A 17,045-nucleotide genomic window follows, 5' to 3' on the forward strand; every position below is an offset into this window, starting at 1 on the left:
ACGCGCTGGCTTATCTGATTAGCGGTCTTCGTACGTTGTTTTTTGCTTTTTTCCTTGAGGATCAGATAGCAACTTTACACTCTCAGTCACTCCCGTTGACAAGGAAAAAAATTCCCACCTAATCCCCACCTCCGTCCTGCTGATCATGAGTATGTAGGGTCGGCCGATTTTGATAGACGGTCTTTGAGCATTCTAGGCTAGCTCTGAGTGAGTTTGAATATCCTGTGAAGTGTTATTACGGCACAATCGTAGGCAGAAAACAAGGAGATCCAAAAATAGAGACCTTGTACGCTATTCATTTTCAGGCACGTCAGATCTCGATAAAGAACAAGTCTCATGGCTTGCTTTAGTCCTGGGTCGTTTGTAAAAGCTAGGGATCGGACCCGATAACGCGAAATGTAGATTAGTCCCACGGAAAATTCGGATGAGATTCACGAAATGAACAGGATGAGTACTTCTCAAGAGGTTTTAATTTTGGTCATGATGATGTTGGTTTTATCTGATAAAAGATGGTGCTTCTTCCGCAAATTTCGAAGTAATTTGTTTTCACACTCAAGTATTTCTTCACAAGATCACTTTGTCGTTCCTTCAGTAAAGGACGATACGATAGAATAAAGCAAACGTCAAAATGGGACATCAATATTTCAATGTGCCGATTTTCTTCATCGTCTTCCGTGAGTGTCCATTCAGGCTCTCTACCTAAACTGATATATTGACCATATTCGATGGATCGGTGAAATAGGTGAGACCATTGAAGCGGCCATTATCGTCTCTGTGCTGCTTTCCTTTGTGGAACAACTGATGTTGACCGGAAAGCTCGGATCAAGTGAAACTTCCATCGACAACGCCGATAATTCCCAGGGACAAGAACAAGAGAATGCCCATAGTGGAGATGATCATCTGGAAAGAAGAAGAAAGTTGATCAGAAGGATGAGAATCCAAATTTGGGCAGGCACAATCGTCGGATTCTTGTTGGCTTTGGCTATTGGTGCTGCTTTCATCGCTGTTGTGAGTAGAACGAACGCCATGCGAATGGCTCTGTTAGGAGACCTCGAAGCTAACACCGTATGACGACAGTTCTACACCAAACTAGACGATCTATGGGCTAAGACCGAGCAGATCTGGGAAGGTGTCTTCTCCATCATCGCATCCATTATCATCTATATTATGGGTGTAGCCTTCTTGAAAATGGACAAATCAAGGATCAAGTGGAGACTCAAATTGGCCAAAGCTTTCGATGCCTCTCAAAATAAGTTGCAACAAGCTTCCGAGAAAGAGTCCGAGTTGGACAGGAGGGAAGCGAGAAGTGGAAAGTGGGCACTGTTCATCTTGCCTTTCATCACTGTGTTGAGAGAGGGTTTAGAAGCCGTTGTATTCGTCGGAGGAGTAAGCATAGCAGTTTTATAAACAGTCTAGTCCAGCAAATGCTAATGCCGAAAGTTTCCAAATTAGGTGTCCCTCGACGTTGAAGCGGTTTCGATTCCTATTGCTGTAATAGTCGGTATCATCGCCGGTTTGGTCTTTGGTACATTCGGCCACCTTATATGTTATGGTGAGAGCATACTTACCGAATTGCTGCTGTAGGTTACGCAATCTACCGAACCGGTTCGACCGCTACTTTACATTGGTTCCTCGTCGGATCAACCTCCTTCCTATTCCTCATCGGTGCAGGTCTGTTCTCAAAAGGAATCGGATACTTCCAATACTACCGATTCGCTCAAGGTGTCGGAGGAGATGTAGCTGAGACCGGAGACGGACCAGGTAGTTTCCAAGTCGCTGGAAATGTATGGCACTTGACATATGGTAATCCCGAGACTGGTTCACCTACTACAAATGGAGGTTGGCAAATATTTAATGCGATTTTCGGATGGAGTGGGTCCCTCCCATTTTATGTCATCACGGTTCTGCCCGCTGACTGCATGAACAGATAACACAGCTACGCTCGGTTCGATCCTCGGATACGTCTTCTACTGGATTCTCATCATGGTCACCTTGGTCTACCTCAGATGGAAAGAGGGTCGATTCACCTTGGTTTACCCTTCGTACCAAGGGGGTTCTCTAGTATGGCAGAGGAAGGAATCCGAAGCGCTTCAAAGAAGAAAGGCTGGAAAAGGTCTAGGTAGACGGGTTTCACATGGGTCTGGATCGGGATCAGACGAAAAGCACCCTAAGTCTGAACCAGAGACCCCAGGATTGAATGTGCCCACCTTAGGAGCCGGCGGTAGTGCGCAATAGAAGCAAAAATGACAGGACATCGAGTGGACGTTGAATAATGTGGAAACGGAGGGGGGATTTATGATGCTGGGAAAGGGATGACCCAACGGTGCGGGTGGGTGAGACAGATAGATACGGCAAATGCATATTTGACCTGACATGAGTCATACAACTCTTTGATACAATTGGAGGCTTTCACTCACACATCTCTCCATTAACATTCAGACGTCATATCTCTAACAGCACTTCTTAGTCCTCAATCCTGATGATTCTCATTCCAGATCTAGTATCCATATGGCATCATCTGAATCTTCCTCCTTCATAGCTGCATGTTCTTCACGCAGCTTCGCTATGCTTCTCGTCCTCATCGCCCGTTCCCCTGACACCCTGAGAAACACCCGCTCCACATCTGTTTGATCATTCAACTCCTTCACGAAACGCTGATGGAGGGTGACCCTCGGTGTCAGCGACTGTTTCTAAACTATATATGACAGAATGAGGCACATTCACTCAATGTTGGCCGCAAGTCTCACAGACATCCGATCCTCCGAGATCCATAATCTCCACGTAATCTTGCCACCTTCTCACATATTCATCACCATTTATGCTCCAGTAACCGCGGTCGGGTTTTACCTTCCCGATAGCCTCCTTCATCTTTTGGTCTACCAACGAGCTGAGACCAAAGGTGTATCTTGAGGGAACGCAGTATTGCAACTTGACGGGACCTGAGTAGTTCTTCCTCTTCGCTCTGTCTACAATTCCGCCAGTTGAGCATTTGAACATTTCGACTATATTCGTGGCTTCCTTTTCAATGATGTACGAGAAGTCCAACGGAATATATTCGAGATTTTTGGAAGATAAGACTTCCTTTTCACCAGAGGACAGTCTGGTATTCAACAGAGGTGTGGAGATATCGCGGGAAGGCTCTAGGGCAAGTACTCTAAGTGTACCGAAGAATGACGTGAATTGCTTGTCCCTCCCTAGATAGGTATGTATGGTTCTCGTACCCCCCCGAGGCAAATCGAGATCAAGTGAGAGATCAGTTCTGTTCCCTCCCGAAAGCCTATATCGATGGTCCTCGGAGATGAACCGAGGGTTGATATGTGGATTGAGCACTGGAACTATTGAGAGGTCTGGGGTGTCTTGAGCTCCAAAAATAAGATGCCTTAGCATGGGAAAAAGCATCCGGTATCGCCTCGGTTTCGGTCCGCATGACCCATAGGAGAATTTTTCCTTGTCACCGACAATCTGTGAGAACTTCTTCATGCTTTCCACATCTGTGAATTCTAGCTTTCGTACAAAACTGAGCGCGTGAGTTTTGTCGCTGTACCAGTTAATGTTGATTTCGTGTATATGAACTCCACATCCTTCGTGCGTTTTTTCGATGTGCTCGAGTCCGGGTGTTTTCATAGCTCCGTATAAGAAGGATTCTACATTGTCGCCACTGAGCCGCACAGATCGATAAACCGATGATACGTATTCGTCGTAGAGATCGTGTGACAAGCGCAGGGAGAGGGATGGAGAGATGTCCTTCAGATCATTAAGGATGTGCTGGAGGACCTCCTCAGGTAAAGGTTTGTTGTCGAAAAGGGCCTTCAATGGAGATGTTGGAGCACCTAGCTGATGATCAGGAAAGGCGGTGGGAGCGATGGGTATCTTGCTTTTCTTCATGTTGGACCTGCTCTTCGTATAGGGCACGACGGGTGACAATGACATGTATTGAAGAAGAAAAGGAAGACTTGCTACTTGCCTCCTATTTATCAATAAATGACATCAGCTTTACCGGGCTTGATCTATCAAGCTTGACGTGTATGTGTGCGTACTACCACACCAAGGTTGACTGGATTGGAAGTGTAGTTCGTGGCACTGACTGATACCGCCGATCACCCTGGAAGCGTACTCAGACATCTAATACGCAAGACTCGGACGCACAACGCCTTCAATTCTCGAGAAAGGTATCTCTACATGCGGTGCGTTCACGGTATCTCTCCAACTACAAACGCGAGCAAACTCGTTTCACTTACAAGCTACGAGAGGACATACGAGGTGAACTATTTCTGTCACTGGTAGGAAACACTTGAGGATTCCCTCGCAAATCTTTGTGTTCTGCCGAAGATATGGGGATAGAAGTTGAGTCTCTTATTCTCAACGAGAGTTAGACGATATGGATTGTTTTCCCCTTATGACCTTGGAAAAAGCTCTTGAGTTAAATAATTGAGGAATTGTTCGATCATGAGATTTCCCAAGGCGCCGTCATGTTTTGTGAAGATCGTTGATCTAGACGGTTGGGTATGTTTACCTGGATAGTAGGGGAAAGCTGAAACAGCCGGTAAGACCGTGGGGTCGGTGGTATGTTCCGTGTTCCAAGGAGAATTGATCGGCGAGGAAGATAGAGTCGGTGACTGTGTTCACCAACGAGCCACCTAGTATATGGTACAGGTCAGCTTGGCCTCACCATTGCGAAAAGGCTATATTTCTCGACTTACAAATGGGGACATGGCTAAGGTCAAGACTTGTCTGTGATCCTCTTGGGCTGGACAGGAGAAATGCATTTCACGGACAATGGGAAATAAGACCGATCCTGCTGGTTCGCCTTCCGTCCTTCTGCCCTTGCTATACCATTCAACATTATTCGACGAGTTCGCAATGAGCACTTGAACGTCCTCAGGTGAGACGTCCGCATAGCGTAATATGTCTAACGATTCATAATCGTCCAGAGTGCGCGAATCGGCATGTGAATAAGTGTTGGGTTGTCTTTCTGCCCACGCCCACCTCACACCATCTCCGGGGACCTTTTCTCTTCGCAAGACGTACAAGGAAGACTCGGTATTAAGGGCTGTGAGAGTGATACCATTGTATATGGTGAAGGTTCCCTCAGATCACGATGGAGATCTTTCGATAGTCGGATGACGAGGGTGAGCCGTAGGGTAGTAAGAATATCGTAAACCCGTGCCGGTATTTCAGGTGGCAGCGGTGACGGAGCATCGATTGTGATGTCATATTGGCCAGTTTGCGGTAAAGAAGAGGTCATTGTTGATTCATCGTTTCATAGTGTTGTGATACCGAAACGACTTTAACCATCTCGGCTTGTGTATCTTTCTTTACTCGAGCGACCAGTTTTGAATATGGTGACGTCATCGCTTCCACCTCGTTCACTTCATCACCTATGCACGCACTATAATGTTGCAGTTGCTTTATTATTGTTGTCGTTGCTCAGTCTGATGAGCTCTAATTCACTACAGACCTTCTTCCAATGGCTGTCGGGGAGATCATTACATAATGACAACAGAAAACCTCTCACCTGTAGACGATCCTACCGCTTTCCAACGCTTACTTCCAGTCCATGACTTAATCCTCTCGCATTTATCTGGACTCGCCCCGACAACATACCTCTTACTATCCAAGTACTATTATGACAAGCTCGTTCGATCTCTCTACTCGTATTTCACTCCAGACTTATCTACATTACACGGACTGACATACCCATCACCACGGAATCAACGTACCCTCAACGCTTTGTCACAAACCAGCACTCTCGTTATATCTCTTCAATCTTCCTGGGCCCTGTTCCGAGCTACAAAAGGAATCCAGCCCTTCTACAAGGCCCATAAAGAGCTGTTCAGAAATGTCCAAAACATACACTTCACCTGGAAAGCCTTGCAAGCTCGTATAAGTGGTACACCCACACCTGGTAATGGTCTACGAATAGAAAACAATCTATGGTTCCATGTCAAGAACCCAATCAAGCATCTTATCATCGACATCGAAAGTCATGGGTCAGACTCGGCATTGTTTAATTCGTTCTTGAGTACGCAATTGTATTGGGAGATTCTAGTCATGCTGAAAAGCTTCAAGCCGACTTCAGCTACTTGGCGTTATCTCATCCATAGGGAGGATATCAATCCTTGGGGCTTAGACACGTATATTGAAGTGTCGGCCAGGATATGGTGTGATGGCATCGATGGATTACACAAAGTCACAACAGTCTTCCTCCCTACAAGACCTAATCTGAACAATCCCGGACATCGCGACGGGCCATCGGACTTCAGAATCAAAGTCACTCAAATCGTAGATCAACTGGTAGAGCTCGTGAATGAGAAGATGAAAAAGCGGGCTCTCAGTAACGAGGTCATCCAGGCAGGTGACAGGGGAGGGAATTCGGGTAGTAGGAACTTCGAAGATCTACCTCGATGGACGCTGGAGGTGGAGGAGGCGGATGGTAAAGTGGTAGAGTCAAGGGTGTTGATGAGATTGGATCACGGAAGATATGACTTTGTACCAAATTAGTGCATTCATTAACCCTACCCTGCTGTTGTAGCCTCTTATGTTGTATCGTACCTGTGTGTCATATCCCAAAGTCGTGTAATGATAATGATTCTCATGATAACGATAAGCTATGCTGTAGCTGTATAGATGTTTCAGGTACGCCGTTGATCTGATCCGGTTGATCCGGATGTTTCGGATGCGAAGCGAGTAAAAAAGTAACAATCAGATGAGATGTGATCAAAAGTCATTTCACAGGCGACTCCTCATCACTGAACTTGCATTCACAGCAAACGCATTGACATATACATATGTTCACACGGGCCAACCCTCTTCATGTAATGCTCCCTCTACCAGGACTCACTTCTACTCCTGACATACACCTCAAATGGTCAGACTTCGATCATTATTCAAACGACTTGTCCACCCTTCTTCCCCTTCTTCCCACCATGCCGATCCTTCCCATCACCCTACACCCCTTCACCTCCTTCCTGAATGGGTCGATCCATCCTTCGACTCCGAGATGTTCCAGAGACTCTCACCAGTCCACCATCTAATCCTCGACTACCTCTTCCTACTCGAACCAGCTCTGATCGTTTCCCTCTCTCAAGCCTTATACGACAAATACATTCCTATCCTATACCATGACATCACTATGCGTCCATACGCATTCAGCGGTCTATTCAGAACATATAGCAGAGGATGCGCAGATGACAATAATACTATACGAGCATACAAATTCACGGAGGTCTTACATTTGATGGACACTAGTAATTCATTCCAGATTTCAACTGTAGCATGCGGAGATCAACCTGTTTTCGTACCTCATTCCAACCTTTTCGAGAACGTCAAAAAGATAGATTTAGGATGGGAAGTGTACCTCGCTCAAGGAGATGAGAGTTTGTATTGGATGTATATCGATTTCGCATCAAAATTGGGCGAACAGCTTAAAGAAGGTGTGGTGGATGATTTAATAGTGGAAATCAAAGATGGTTCAAGGATGTTTGATCACAGGAAATTGATAAGACAATACGAACAAGCTGTCAAACCTAAAGCTATCACATTCCTAGTTACCCAACCATTCAAACCGAATGACGACAATAAACGAACCAATAATTCACTATGCGTCAATATGATTCCGATCGATCTGAAGTATACCCAAATAGTACGATTCCTCATCCCAAAAGCACTGGGGATGTTTGATCATACCTGTATCACTTATCAGATCAAGGTATTGTATCAGGATTGGAAGAAGCTCAAGGATCAAAATCACCTATTCGATACGAAACTGAAGATTGAATATTACCTAATTGGAGCTGAGAATGTGAAAGAAATGGTCATTAGGGATCTCCAAACGGGACAACGATGGGACCTGTTGAGCTGGATGGGAGAAAGGGTAGAATATAAAGAGCTGGGCGAGCTGGAAGGAGATTTAAGATGGTCGAAAATATGGGAAGGTGCAAAGAACGAGGGATAGTCCGTTTTAGTTTGGGGTTGAGAAGCTGTGATACATGCTTGTAAGTGGTCTTATGCAATGTCATATCGATTGAATAGTTCAATGGTCAGAGGTTGTAGTATGGCCAATCTCAGCTTGTTCCGGTACACATTGGCTCCGCCTATCAAGCAGAAGGAAGGCCTAGGTCTTCCTCAATAGGGTCACTCAGGATTCAAGCGGTGAACATCCTCTTCTGCATACAATTATCTTTCTACTCGTTCCAAATGATCACTGACGGTTTGATCCGGTCAATTTGCAAACCGGATCTGATCAAACTTCTCTTCTCAGCATCCTTACGAGAAGTCTATGACTTTATAACTTCAGGAATGTCTAATGATATGTCTTCTAATGATTAGAACATTATACCGGACCACTCCGAAAAGGAAGACATAGAAAGCAGAAAAGAGAAACTCTTAGGCTTTTGAGTTATAATTACAATCAGCTCTGGCGAAGGATCGCGTAAGGTCAATCCTTTGATCTTGGATCTCCACTTCAAAGTTCAAAGGATCCGTATCAGCGATTCAGAAGCGTCGGAAGGGTTGGGTCCAACTCAAGATGCAAATATATCCATGACGGTGTAGTCTTCTGTGCAAGTTTACAAATAGTGGTACATCCGGCACCAAATCCGGTCCAAAGATTGGCTTCAAGGTGAGCCTTCCGTCCGAATATTTACCGCCATAAACTCCTACAGGTCACGAAGATCCTCACGATTCCAGCACACTATCTTCATATATATGTTGAGCCCCGGCCATCGGATGCAGCATACGATAAGTTGTCCCGGCTCTGTTTTTCAATGAAGGTCTTCCGACTGTGTTCTGTGAAGAGTATTCTCGAGTGGAGAAGGTGTTGATCCAGATGTTGATAAATCAATCTCAATCGATGAGGTGATATTACTCTTTGCTTTGGAGCCGACATGAGCGGAAGAGGCTCATACCGCCATTCATGGAGATGACTAGGCAGATCCTTGCGCCCGATTGCACAAAATTATGGAGACATCGAGAAGACCTCATATCACAATGCGGGGTACAGCATGACCTGATGCATAGCCGGCTGATATAAGAAAGCTCGATGGAATTCTGCTTAGTCGAGCTGTCCCATCTTCACTTTCATCGCATTACCATTATCATTATTTACCGATCATATATTCGATTCTCGATGTCATCTCTTTCAGGCGATACAGGACGGACTTTCCACGCTGGTATCCCTCATTGGCATACCAAAACAAATGATCAAATATCCACCAATTGTCTGTGGCGGAGGATATCAAGGATTCGATGTGATGGGCGGTCTGAAGATTCCGCCTGTCCTTTGGGATTGTCCACCGATGTCTGTACTTACACTGAGGCTCAGAAGAAGGATAGAGCTCTATGCACCTGGGTAAGCGAGATTCTTGCCATGTATAGTACTCTGACTCAATTTCAACTTTCCATCCCAGTGCTACACAAAATCGCAAGGTGGCTATGTACCTTCGGACCAGCTTCGTTACGTCAAAACGCCAGTCCTCAACAGCTGCTTCAGCGGATATCGCAACGAGGATATAATGAAAACGCCACATCTCAATGAGACTATCACGGCAATCCGATGTGATTGTTGCCAAACCCAGGAGTTGCTGGTGGATCATACTTCCCGCAGGGAGTTGTGGATACGACCTATAGCTTGTAGATCGGTAGGTGATCTGTATCATCTGTTTCAAACGCGTACAATATAGAAATCATTCTCTCCATGTCCCCTTTTGAGTTGTTCATGGTGCTGAATGTCATATACTGATGCCAACAATATGTAACTGGCGTGGCGTATAGTGTCTGACATATCGTAAGAGCCAATTGAAGGATCTCAAGGATAGCTGGAGATCGAGAACAGGAATGAATGGGATAGAACAAATTGTCTTCTTTGATTTACTATATGTCTTGATGGCAATGTTTACCATGTGCAAGAGCCTTCTGACCTCGTAGGCCAACCTTTCAGGTCCCTTGACTAAAGAGAGAAACGCTGCAAACGAGGAGGTATCCATCTCACACTTCGTGCCACTGCCACATTCTGTGAGCCCTCATCGGACCTACCCTTACTTCATCGATGCATGCACCTCGTCCAAACTGCAAGCCCATGTATACTCGTTGGCATCTCGCTTCCCAGATTGAGAATAGATATCTCGATTCTCAAGGATACATCTTCTCTGATTAAACATCGCCTCGGACCTTGAGCTAGTGTAGTCTAATGATCGGATCAAAAGTCCTCCATCGCTTTCCCGGAATTTATCGATACCGCACGGAGGTACCGAGATTTCTATCTTTGACTTGGGAAGCACATGACTGCAGTTGAACACTAGTGTGTGAAAGTGGGGGCGACTGCGGATCTACGATCATTCACCACATGGAAGTTTTCGGATCAATAGATCTCTGATGTCTGATGAGGCTGTGTCGATAATTGTAAGAAGCTGATCAAGCATGGCACGTAAGGTTGCCGATCAGTACGGATGAGGGTGGAAGTGAAGTCGGAGTTCTGCCGAAGCTTGGTCATTCTTACAGTACTGCCTGCATGCAACAAGAAAGCACTGTTCATCTGCAGGTCGCTGAGGTAGTATATCCTGCAGTCAGGAATCACAGATGTATCTGACTAGTGCAGCTGGGACAAGGTATATAAAGGGCTGACATCAAAGACTTCACGCTCCTCTCCCATAAGCTTATTTGCTTTCCACTTCCAATATCCACCAATCCCATCGCTTTCAACAACATATACTTTAACTTTCATCCACACCCACCATGGTCGCCTCAGCTCTTCTCATCACTTTCGTCTCCCTTCTTTCAATCATCAGCGCCTCCCCCGTCGAGAAGCGATACTCAACCGTCAAAATCCGATCAGCAAGAGATAACAAGTGTCTCTCTCCCCAAGGAGCAAGATGGACCGATGGTACTCAAGTGGTCACTGTTGATTGCGCATCAGCCGCCAGATGGGATATCAACCCTGGAAGTGGAAGTGTTATTCTTCATGGATCTACCTATGCTTTGGATGCTGGAACTGGTTCTACCAATAACGCTATTGTCAAGGTGAGTGCGATTTCCTCTTCTCATCACCCATACACCATGGTTGGTGCTATGCCATTGATACGATTATGAATGATGCAGCTCGCTACTTCCACTCCTGGTGCATTCCAACAAACGTGAGTATCTTTGATCACTTGACCGTCCACCTTTCACGGATAAACTTATGCTGATACCCTATTATGTGAACATGCAGTTGGTACCTCACTACTGACAACAGAATCGCAATCACCGGTGGAAATCAATGTCTCGACGAGGGCGATAACGGACCACAAACCTACCAATGTACCTCCGGCAATACCAACCAAGGTATGTTATACCTTCGATGGCTTTCATGCATCTTTCAAAAAGCGCTAACATAGAGGACTTTTTAGTCTGGCTCATCGATCAATAGCCTAGTCTCTCACGGCTAGTCTGATCCTACATCGTATCTGATGGACAATCTGTGTTATAGCTTGATATGGCTTCAGAAATGGAATGGTGAGAAATGATGAACAGGACTCTTATTTTCCGTGTTGATATTGATCGGTATTTATGAGGTTATGAGGTTGAAGCTGCGTATATCATGCATCATATGTCTATCACCGCTTCTACTGTCTTTGGTATATAGCTACTATGAGCTATGTTCTCAATGTCTCTGCCTTGCGAGAAGATTGATAATATGTGTCATCGTCCAATGTTCTTACAGTGTTCATAGTCACACAAAGATCTGCCTTCTCGCTTCTTCCTTGGATCCTTGGAGGTACTTGGAAGACATTGCATCGGATATCCGGCCTTCACCGCTTTGTCTGTGTGTTGCTCACCTGACCTTCTGCTCCACAGCAGTGATAACTTGACTTCTATTTTACATTTACGTCACGTCCCTCGAATCGAGGCACGCCAAGAGATCTTTGTGCTTCCTTTCGATACGACTCCACAGTACAAGAATTCGGAAGGCACTTGATGTTCTGCATTTCTAGCGTTTCATCTCAGAATACAAAACATGAGGCTATGCGAGTGGGTCGAAAAGGATCTGCATAGCCTGACCTGCTCCGTCAGGCTGACTCGATGCATCTCCATCAGTATATATATAGCGATAAATTTCCTCGTCTTGTTCGTCGCTTCTCTGTACTATCGTTCATCATCCACGCTCCTATCAGACAACACCAACAGCAATATCTCCATCACGATGCTCGCCACTTTACTTACCCTCCTTCCACTTTCCTTGCTTTCTTTGATCTCCGCATCACCCACTCCTATTCAGAAGAGATATACAGGAGTCAAGATCCAATCGTATCGAGATGGGTACTGTCTTGTGCCTTATGGTCCTCATCAGTACAACGGGGTCCAAGTCAAGACCACCCAATGTCAATATGCTCCTCGATGGGATATCAACCCTGGAAGTGGAAGTGTCATCTTGAGTGGAACCAACTTCGCCTTGAGTGCTGGTACAGGTACTGAGAATGGTGAGATTGTCAAGGTGAGTCTCATACACCTTCAACAACGAAATCGAGAAGTCGGGATGAGAGAAGCGAGAGACAAAGCTGAATTGTACGAGTAGATCTGGGAGTCTTACCCTGGCTTATTCCAACAAACGTAAGTCATCCAATATCATGATCTTTTTGGTTCACCCCAAGGGTTTAGCTCATTGTTTTTTTTTTTTTTTTGGATTATGATAGCTGGTACCTTACCGATGATTACCGAATCGCTATCACAGGTGGAAACCAATGCTTGGATGAAGGTGATAATTACGGCACTCAAACTTGGCAATGTACTCCTTATAACAACAATCAAGGTGAGCTGTCCTCATCCTGGCGATGTGAAATAGTGATACTGATAAAGATTGTGTTTAGTCTGGAACATCCTCGAAGGAGATGATCTCGGAGCTACTCCGATTCCCTTACCCGAACCAGTCGATCCTACTCCGACTCCAACATACACCCTCGTAGAGGCTACCACTACTGCTGCATAGATGGTAAGCTTGTCGTAAGATCCAGCTAATTTTATAGTTGAGCTAACATGAATGCCTTGCACTACAGTGTCAATCCATCTTCGATTTGCCGGAAAACCCTAGCAGTACTACTTACTGTAACATTACACAACGGACTATCTCACTGTACCATATGATCGGTCGCATTTCACGAAACAATGAGGATTGTTTGTCACATACTCCATTCGCATGCATACTATGGCTCATCTCTGCATGGGTGCATCACATCGATCCATAGACCTGCAATCTTGTGTTCACAACTCCTCAGCATGCCCTAAACGTGTTCCAGAGCCCGATCACCCCGGATGTCCCAGTGGATTTGAAGAGGGGGATTTTGACCACCGCGTCCACATGACTTGCGATGGCCGAAACACCGATCAATCAATCCCACAGAGCGACATGAATGTTCCTGTTAGCATCGCCTGGATGCCCTGACTAGTGACTAGTGCGGCCTGCAAGAACGGGGGAGTTACTCTTGATCCGATCAATCCATCAAACATCAATCAATCAATCAACTAATCATCCATGATGTGTATTTCGCCTAAAGTGATCTGAAAGATCTAGCACCTCAATGTATGGACAAGATGCTGTGTCAGGTTCAGTCTCACAGAGCGTGTTAGACCCATCAGGTGTCATGTGATAAGGATGGGGCTATGCGGATCATCTCGGGGTATCATGGGCGGGGGATCCAGTCGGAAGAAGACATGGACATCCAACACCCTCCTCATCTTGCGATAACTTCGGCAAAGTCTTCGTAAACCTGTTTGACTGATTATCTCATTCTTGTGGGCAGCAGAGGAAGAGGATATAAGTACAACTAATGAGTACGAGCAAATCCATTCATCCTTCATTTACACTTTGATTTTCTCCATCACTTTATCAGATACATTGTAACAGATCCACCCACCAATAACAGACGATCATCATGCACTTCTCAACCCTCATCGCACTTGCAGTCTCCTCGATCAGCCTCGTGGCAGCCTCACCCATCGAGAAACGATACTCCGCTGCCAAGATTCAATCCATCAGAGACTCACTCTGTCTGGCTCCCTTCAGCGCTTGGCAAAATGGTACTGTCGTAGGTACCACCGGGTGCGACAATGGTGCCACTTGGGATATCAACCCTGGTAGTGGAAGTATCATCCTTCATGGGACTAATTGGGCACTTCAAGCGCAGGGTGGGGGAAGTACCAATAATGCTGCAGTAGTTGTAAGTTCAAATTTAACACCACCACCGTCAGTAACCCTATGTCATAGCAAGCGCTGATGAATGGGTTGAATAGTTGTGGCAATCTGCTCCTGGAACTTTTGCTCAAACGTAGGTATATCTTTTGCACTTCATAATTATCCGTCGTTGTTGCCTATGAGAAGCTAACCAGGGAAGGATGTATACCACTATAGCTGGTACTTGACCGGAGATAACAGAATCGCAATTACCAACGGTGTCCAATGTCTAGATGAAGGTACAAATGGTCCTCAAACTTATCAATGCACAACTGGAAACACTAATCAAGGTATGTCCATCGTTCTTGATTGACTTGATGACAGATACTGACGAATAGTGTATGTACAGTTTGGAACATCATCCCTGCCAACGGTACTCCTCCACCTAATCATACTGTGGGACGAGTAGCTGAAAGAGCGCCTAAACTTACTTCTGCATGATTGCAGCTCTGAGTCAGTCACGGTTTCAGCCTACGGAGATAAAACATCGATTTGTGCTGATTTTGCTTTGAACATAGAAAGATCTAATGCTCTCTTAGCAGCGGAACGTTAGGTAATCAGCAAGGACAATCTGATTATAGGGTCTATTGATTGAGGAAGACAGGTAATAATTCGGAATATGGTATGGACGATGATGTATACATGTTCTGATGAAATAACATGCAGTTTCTGCGAGGCTTTCCTCGATTCGATCTTGGCAAAATTGAAAGGTGAATTGTCTACTGTGCACAGCGTCTGTTTCTTGATCGTTTCACAGCATTCACTTTGAAGCTTGGAACGTCAGCATCATCAAAGAGATCTCCTTGTGGAGAGATCGGATTGCCAAGGACAGATCTCGTATGTGTCAGTTGACCACTTCTGATGAGTGACTGATGATTCGCTTAGCCATCGCCCTCAAGTCAGTGTTGATGCAGAAGAACTCCCCATGAAAAAGAGATATAATGTCCTTCGTTTAGCTCTGAGGTTGTTTTTTCTGCATCGACAGTCGTTATATACTGTTCTTCTTTGGTTGCCACACATCCAGATTTAGTCTCACCACAAAATGCTCACTTCGCTTCTAGCTTTCCTATCCATTCTTCAAGTCATAGCATCCTCTCCACTTCACCTTAATAAGCGATACAACGCGGTTAAGATCCAAGCTTTCCGAAACGGATATTGTCTCTCTCCAGTTGGTACCAATACCGCCAACGGCATACCAGTAGGCGCCGTCGATTGCTCGCAAGCTAGAACCTGGAATATCAATCCTGGTAGTGGCAGTATCACCTTGGCGAATAATCCCAATTATGCTCTTGATGCGGGAACAGGCAATACTAATGGTGAAGGTGTCAAGGTAGGTTATTTCACTACCCCACCCAGCCTGAGAGGTGGTGGTCTTGGCTGATTGCATGAGTATGGTAGATTTGGCAAAGCTACCCTGGGTTATTCCAACAAACGTAAATCCACCTTTCCCTCAACTGGCAGTCATTTGACTGATGGGGATATTCACAATCGCTAGTTGGTACTTGACCGATGATCGAAGGATCGCCATCACTGGTGGCAATCAATGTTTGGACAAATACGATGATAACACTGGAGTACATACTTGGCAATGCGGTGCTGGTATCATCAATCAAAGTGAGTGTCTTTCGTCATCCACAATGACATGCATAGACTGGGAGACGTGCTGATCGGTCGATCTGTCATTCGTATCGTAGTTTGGACGATCGTCCAGCCTTACGCACCGTTTGCACCTGTCTCAGGCCAGCAACCCGTCCTTAACCCACCTATTGGACAAACTTACCTTGATCCTGCCAATTCCGGTGTAAGGATCCATCGTGAGTATCTCACAAACGACTACCAGCCAAAAGAGTTCACTGAACCTCATCACTAATACTGTACTGCTAGCGTATCAAAGACCAGATCTCGCCGTTACTGTAACCGGTGGTGTAGCTGCTTTCGGACAATACGTGGATATGTGAGTATGAGATCCATTTTCCCCCGTGGGTGCTATCTGTTCACGAACGTCATGGTAGCGCATACGACCAACAAAACTCGAGTCCTTACGCTCGACTTCAGCTCTGGTACCTTCCTACTCCAGGAACCACCAACTCTGCGGTCCTTCTCTATACCGCAGATAACAACTACTGTTTGCATGCTGGTACCAACCCTATAACGGTGCTAGGATTACGCTGTACGATTGTGATACTGTCGAGAATACAAGATGGGATTGGGACGGTACTCATCTGCAGATTACCAATACGAGTGAGTATGATACAACTATCATACAGCACCCTAGAGGATGTCTTAGATCATGAATACAGGTGATGAACTATAAATATAGGAAAATGGGTGAACGAAGCAGGAGATCCGAATTGAGCTAATATTTTCAACAGATCTTTGCCTAGACGTACGAGCGGAATCTTCACCTACCCTATTTAACCCGTACAATATCCAAAAGACCCTTCAAGTTTGGACTTGCTCGGCTGGTAATCATAACCAAGAGTTCCTCACTATCGCTAAGAAGGCATAATGAATCTCTCTCTGGGTGATCATTCATGGACTGTCGGCTGGTATTGCGGTTTGTGTAACCTTATGATTTACAGATTATACTCGTATGCGTATTATATATGTTATGTGTGTTCTCCAACATTGGTCTACAAGAGACATAGTCACGAATTCTGTCACGAGCAGTTGTGTACTCCTTCAGATCTGTGCCAAGCATCGTCTGACTGGTGTAGGGTGTACAAATCCTCGAGGCTGTGTACATCATGCTTAAGGTTGATCGTTCCTTCCGGGTCCCATCAGAACATGAGCATGCTGCATGAATCATCAATCATCAATGAGATTCAACCTTCTTGTCCAG

The 17,045-nt window shown here is 45.4% G+C and overlaps 9 protein-coding genes across 9 annotated transcripts; 7 read left to right on the top strand and 2 right to left on the bottom strand.

The window, feature by feature from the left end:
* Window positions 1-628: 628 nt before the first annotated feature.
* Window positions 629-2,235, top strand: L199_007787 (uncharacterized protein; the record flags this gene model as incomplete). Its single annotated transcript, XM_064893473.1, has 6 exons — window positions 629-674; window positions 743-1,008; window positions 1,078-1,386; window positions 1,453-1,525; window positions 1,585-1,872; window positions 1,928-2,235. The coding sequence occupies 6 exons, from the start codon at window positions 629-631 to the stop codon at window positions 2,233-2,235; spliced, it is 1,290 nt and encodes a 429-aa protein (XP_064749545.1).
* A 489-nt stretch (window positions 2,236-2,724) lies between these two features.
* On the bottom strand, window positions 2,725-3,885 carry L199_007788 (uncharacterized protein; the record flags this gene model as incomplete). Its single annotated transcript, XM_064893474.1, has 1 exon — window positions 2,725-3,885. One exon carries the CDS (start codon window positions 3,883-3,885, stop codon window positions 2,725-2,727), a length of 1,161 nt encoding a protein of 386 aa, XP_064749546.1.
* Window positions 3,886-4,394: 509 nt separating this feature from the next.
* Window positions 4,395-5,245, bottom strand: L199_007789 (uncharacterized protein; the record flags this gene model as incomplete). The annotated part of the gene is made up of 3 exons (XM_064893475.1): window positions 4,395-4,616; window positions 4,701-5,050; window positions 5,098-5,245. 3 exons carry the CDS (start codon window positions 5,243-5,245, stop codon window positions 4,395-4,397), a joined length of 720 nt encoding a protein of 239 aa, XP_064749547.1.
* A 248-nt stretch (window positions 5,246-5,493) lies between these two features.
* On the top strand, window positions 5,494-6,501 carry L199_007790 (uncharacterized protein; the record flags this gene model as incomplete). Its single annotated transcript, XM_064893476.1, has 1 exon — window positions 5,494-6,501. One exon carries the CDS (start codon window positions 5,494-5,496, stop codon window positions 6,499-6,501), a length of 1,008 nt encoding a protein of 335 aa, XP_064749548.1.
* Window positions 6,502-6,865: 364 nt separating this feature from the next.
* On the top strand, window positions 6,866-7,954 carry L199_007791 (uncharacterized protein; the record flags this gene model as incomplete). The annotated part of the gene is made up of 1 exon (XM_064893477.1): window positions 6,866-7,954. One exon carries the CDS (start codon window positions 6,866-6,868, stop codon window positions 7,952-7,954), a length of 1,089 nt encoding a protein of 362 aa, XP_064749549.1.
* A 2,777-nt stretch (window positions 7,955-10,731) lies between these two features.
* L199_007792 (uncharacterized protein) lies at window positions 10,732-11,404 on the top strand (the record flags this gene model as incomplete). The annotated part of the gene is made up of 4 exons (XM_064893478.1): window positions 10,732-11,016; window positions 11,095-11,129; window positions 11,207-11,319; window positions 11,385-11,404. The coding sequence occupies 4 exons, from the start codon at window positions 10,732-10,734 to the stop codon at window positions 11,402-11,404; spliced, it is 453 nt and encodes a 150-aa protein (XP_064749550.1).
* Window positions 11,405-12,178: 774 nt separating this feature from the next.
* Window positions 12,179-12,961, top strand: L199_007793 (uncharacterized protein; the record flags this gene model as incomplete). The annotated part of the gene is made up of 4 exons (XM_064893479.1): window positions 12,179-12,469; window positions 12,551-12,585; window positions 12,669-12,784; window positions 12,843-12,961. 4 exons carry the CDS (start codon window positions 12,179-12,181, stop codon window positions 12,959-12,961), a joined length of 561 nt encoding a protein of 186 aa, XP_064749551.1.
* A 943-nt stretch (window positions 12,962-13,904) lies between these two features.
* On the top strand, window positions 13,905-14,644 carry L199_007794 (uncharacterized protein; the record flags this gene model as incomplete). The annotated part of the gene is made up of 4 exons (XM_064893480.1): window positions 13,905-14,189; window positions 14,263-14,297; window positions 14,381-14,493; window positions 14,553-14,644. The coding sequence occupies 4 exons, from the start codon at window positions 13,905-13,907 to the stop codon at window positions 14,642-14,644; spliced, it is 525 nt and encodes a 174-aa protein (XP_064749552.1).
* A 601-nt stretch (window positions 14,645-15,245) lies between these two features.
* Window positions 15,246-16,712, top strand: L199_007795 (uncharacterized protein; the record flags this gene model as incomplete). The annotated part of the gene is made up of 8 exons (XM_064893481.1): window positions 15,246-15,533; window positions 15,602-15,636; window positions 15,699-15,817; window positions 15,898-16,017; window positions 16,088-16,157; window positions 16,216-16,357; window positions 16,432-16,444; window positions 16,576-16,712. 8 exons carry the CDS (start codon window positions 15,246-15,248, stop codon window positions 16,710-16,712), a joined length of 924 nt encoding a protein of 307 aa, XP_064749553.1.
* Window positions 16,713-17,045: the final 333 nt, after the last annotated feature.

Source organism: Kwoniella botswanensis, chromosome 2 (genome assembly GCF_036426115.1).
Source record: "Kwoniella botswanensis chromosome 2, complete sequence".
NCBI lineage: Eukaryota > Fungi > Basidiomycota > Tremellomycetes > Tremellales > Cryptococcaceae > Kwoniella > Kwoniella botswanensis.